The following is a 3,975-nucleotide window of genomic DNA, read 5'->3' on the forward strand; positions in this document are numbered from 1 at the left end:
ATATTAATTAATATTTATTTAATAACTAATATTTAAATTTTATTAATATTTATTTATAATTAATAGTATTAAATAATAATTAATATTAATAGGAGTTATAATTGAAAAAAATTGACTATAAGCTACCAAAAAGTTATTCCAAGTAGCGTTTCAGTAAAATAGTTTATATGCATCCAAACATATACCCAGAAAATAAACTAGTTTATTTTTGCCAAACAATGCCTTAGGGAGCATTTGGTTCATAGATGAAATTTGATAGAATTTGTATGATCAATTTTATTGACCAAATTCCGTTCAAATGTTTGGTTTACCTATGAAATGAAATTGAATTATATGAATTCCATCAACCATGGAATTCATCACTCCATCATAGTGAGGAGGGAATTGAATTCCATCTCACTCAATATTCTTAAAATGACAAATTCCCCTCATTAAATTCTAGAGTTTTATTAAAAATGTCTCTCTTTCACGGTTTTCACAGACTCAAACACGATTTTCACATATTTCTTTCAATTTCGCTCAGGATTATCCATCTCGCTGAAGACTCAACCACAATTTCTCCTTGTATGATTCTCCTTTGCGCTTACCTACTTCTTAGTTGATAATCATTTTTTCTGTTTGGTTTTTTCGTAAACGATTTTTCTATTTCTGTAATCGATTTGCTTCAAAATCGATTTTTCATTTTTGAACAAGTTCTAGTTGGGTTTTGTTCGATTTATCTGCTTCTGTAATCGATTTGCTTCAAAAAATCGATTTTTCATTTATGAACAAGTTCCAGTTGGTTTCTGTTCGATTTTTCTTTTATGAACAAGTTCCAGTTGGTTTCTATTCAATTTTTCTGCTTCAAAATCGATTTTTCTTTTATGAACTAGTTCTAGTTGGTATCAGTTCGATTTTTCTGCTTCTGGTAATAAAAATCAATCTGCTTATGTTAATAAAATTTGACTTGCTTCTGTTAATCTGCTTCAAAATCGATATGCTTGTGTTAATTTTATTCTACTAATTTGTTTTTGTTAATAACACTACCTCAAACTCCCATTAGATAATAATCCAAAGGCATTTTTCTGGCATATTAACATTCCATTCCATTCCAATTCTTTTGACATATGCTATTCCTTCTCCTTCAAAAAACATTTTGTGAACCGAACGTCCCTTTAGACAACATTTAACTCATTGGAATATGAAGAAACTAGAATGGTCAATTCCACTGAAATTTGGTTAACTTTTAGAGTTTTGCTACTTGTGAAGGCGACCGTAAAGGGCCTAGGAAGGCAAAGCGACGATGATGCTAAAAGGGCAGCGACGACAAGAAGGAAGAAGAAAGGGTGGCGATTGGGGTGAGTTTGATCTTTTGAGTCTAGGGTTTAGTTTTTGTTTTTATTTTATTTTTTTAATGATAATGACATGGTTCTTTAATATTCATGTAAGTTAACTATTTTACTACGTCATAATGAGATAACCCGTTACCTACCGAATTGGTAAATCAGACCTTAAATAATGAAAAGTCGAACTCATAATAATTAGTTGGCCTTTAGGAATTATTAAATGTTGTATATAATGAAAACGATTAAACTATATTTTGATAAAATTAAATAAAGTTATTTATTTAATTGAGAGCAACTTTTCATTCAAATCGTAATTATTAGGTTTCTTTAAGTTATGGGTCCAAGTTTTAATGATGATTTAAATATATATATATATATATATATGTTCTTTTTTTTTTTTCTTTTTTTCTAACCTGGATATTCAACCCGCTATGCGAATCGACTAATCCCAGGACGACCATCTGCTTTGCAGATAATTCAGAGTCACCGCATTTGAACCTCTATGGACACAAGGGAATTGTTATTCCTCCTTAGATTTGAACTTGAGATCTCCAGGTACTTTTGACTTTTGGAGCCAAGCTCAAACTAATCAGGCACCACCCTTGTGGTTATTTATATGTTCTCTTAGTTATTAAATAAATAGATCGAATAATAACAAAAAAAAAGAAAAAGAAATCCAGAAAAATAAAATGTACGATTATCTAAATGGAACATGAATATGTTATATACGAAATACCCGCAAATAAGATTTCTTGTTCTCTTGTTTAGTTTTTGTTATTCAACGAATGTAACGGTAGTACGAAAAGGCAAAACTCAACTAGCTTTTTATCTTGTAAGAATCATAACAAAAAAACTATGTATAACTAGATGGTGGATCATGAGACACTTGATGTAGTTTAAAAGTTGCTTGTGTAAACTATTTCCGATCATCATTGTGAAAAATGAAGACTTACCGATACGCTGAACGAGTTAGATTGAGAGGTTATTTTTGCACAATGTGTGACACAATCCAGTATATCTGTTGAGTACAAGATTGAGATAAGACAAGACAAGAAAAGATTTGGTATTAAGGGCTTAGTAAGAAAAGAAAGATAATCCATTATGTCTGTAACGCTCTAACCCCATAGCAACAGACAGTCCCAATAACTTCTAGTCCAGAAATTATTGGTAGCTCTCAACTTGAGACTTATGATTGACTTTTTGAACTATTGTACTTGACTTTGTTGCATACAAAGGGGTAGTTCTTGGTGAAAATGTCAAAAAAGAACATTTTGCATAATGAAAATACTGGACAAATTGTAGAAATTAAAATCAATCTTTTTTAAATATTAGTCGATACTGTTTGTCCAAAATCGTTCATTCTTGTCGAGTATAGTGATCTTATTGCATATTCACAAGAACTACGGTTTATTGGCAATCCCAAGTCAAGTACGAGGATTGAAAAATTTATTAAAACCTTTTCGTGTTAGAAGACATTTTTGACTTCGTTTTTATTGAAATGTATACCAATCGTGGCAGCAGAGGGAGCGTATGTCGCAACAGGAAAAGAAGAGACTTACGATGTTGTTAGCAGGAGATTTCCAGTAGAATCCTTGAATTGCAATGACAATTAAGTTTGATGTAACGAGAATAAAAATGCTCAAAGAATGTTTTCCCATCCATTCCAACACGAATGCTACTCGCCTCCATCCGTAAACATCAACCTGTAACCGTATGGAATATGATAATATTTCATGAGTATTGAACATCAATTTCTAATTTATAGAATATCTAAAGTTTTTAGCAGATGTAAATAATTAAAGTAACTACCAGAGGTTTACTTTCATTTTATGGATCCATGTCTTTATGGAAACGACCGTTCTATCTTTTTGTGGTAGATGACAGGTCTGCATACATACCACCCCTAGACACAACCTATGGTGGGATATACCGATTGTTTTGATGGGTTTTATCTTGTGGATACACATTTATGGTAGCATCCTAACGGGTTAAATACATATTTATGGTACTTACCAGTAGATATAATGCACAAAATGTGATTCCTGATGCTGCTGAAGTTACAAGCAGGTAACTGATAGTGTACAAGGATTTATTCAAAGGGATACCTGAGAAGGAAACAGCAAACAAATAAGAATAGTTTACAGCTAATTATTGATGATTTCTTATTCAAGAGATTGTTTCTAAAATATTATTGAATACAAAAATGGGTTGTTTAGGTATATAACCTTAAATGATATTCTAATTAAATCCATTACCTCTTGGTCTGTCAAAGAAAAAATGGTTCTATATTCGTCACCAGGTCATGGATTTATTTAAAATCTCATTTAAGTTTAAACGAGATTTTAATTAAATCCATGACTTCTCCTTAGTATAAACCCATTTTTTCTTATATAGGCTAGGGGGTCATGAATTTAATTAAAAACTCATTTAAGGTCATTTACCTAAATGACTCTACATAAAACTGTCTTTTTATTTGTATATTCATATGAAAATATGTACAACAATATATAATATTTATTTATTTATTTATCTAGAGTAGGGATTATGTGAAATTTTCAATTTCGTGAGAACAAGTGAAGGTACCCTTGTACCGTGTGAAAGTTACGTTAATATATATATATATATATATATATATATATATATATATATA

At 30.6% G+C, this 3,975-nt stretch overlaps 1 protein-coding gene across 1 annotated transcript in view; it reads right to left on the reverse strand.

Annotated features, from left to right (window-relative positions):
• Positions 1 to 2,060: 2,060 nt before the first annotated feature.
• Positions 2,061 to 3,975, reverse strand: part of LOC112527557 (heparan-alpha-glucosaminide N-acetyltransferase-like) — a 10,877-nt gene continuing 8,962 nt past the window's right edge. Inside the window, exons 11-13 of the mRNA XM_025138262.1 lie at positions 3,339 to 3,430; positions 2,885 to 3,028; positions 2,061 to 2,343 (exon numbers count right to left, since the gene is read on the reverse strand). Of these exons, the coding sequence (XP_024994030.1) occupies positions 2,308 to 2,343; positions 2,885 to 3,028; positions 3,339 to 3,430 (272 nt within the window). The 3' untranslated portion in view covers positions 2,061 to 2,307. The remainder of the gene's footprint in view (positions 2,344 to 2,884; positions 3,029 to 3,338; positions 3,431 to 3,975) is intronic.

This window comes from Cynara cardunculus (genome assembly GCF_001531365.2).
Source record: "Cynara cardunculus var. scolymus isolate 2C chromosome LG 15, CcrdV1, whole genome shotgun sequence".
NCBI classification, from domain to species: domain Eukaryota; kingdom Viridiplantae; phylum Streptophyta; class Magnoliopsida; order Asterales; family Asteraceae; genus Cynara; species Cynara cardunculus.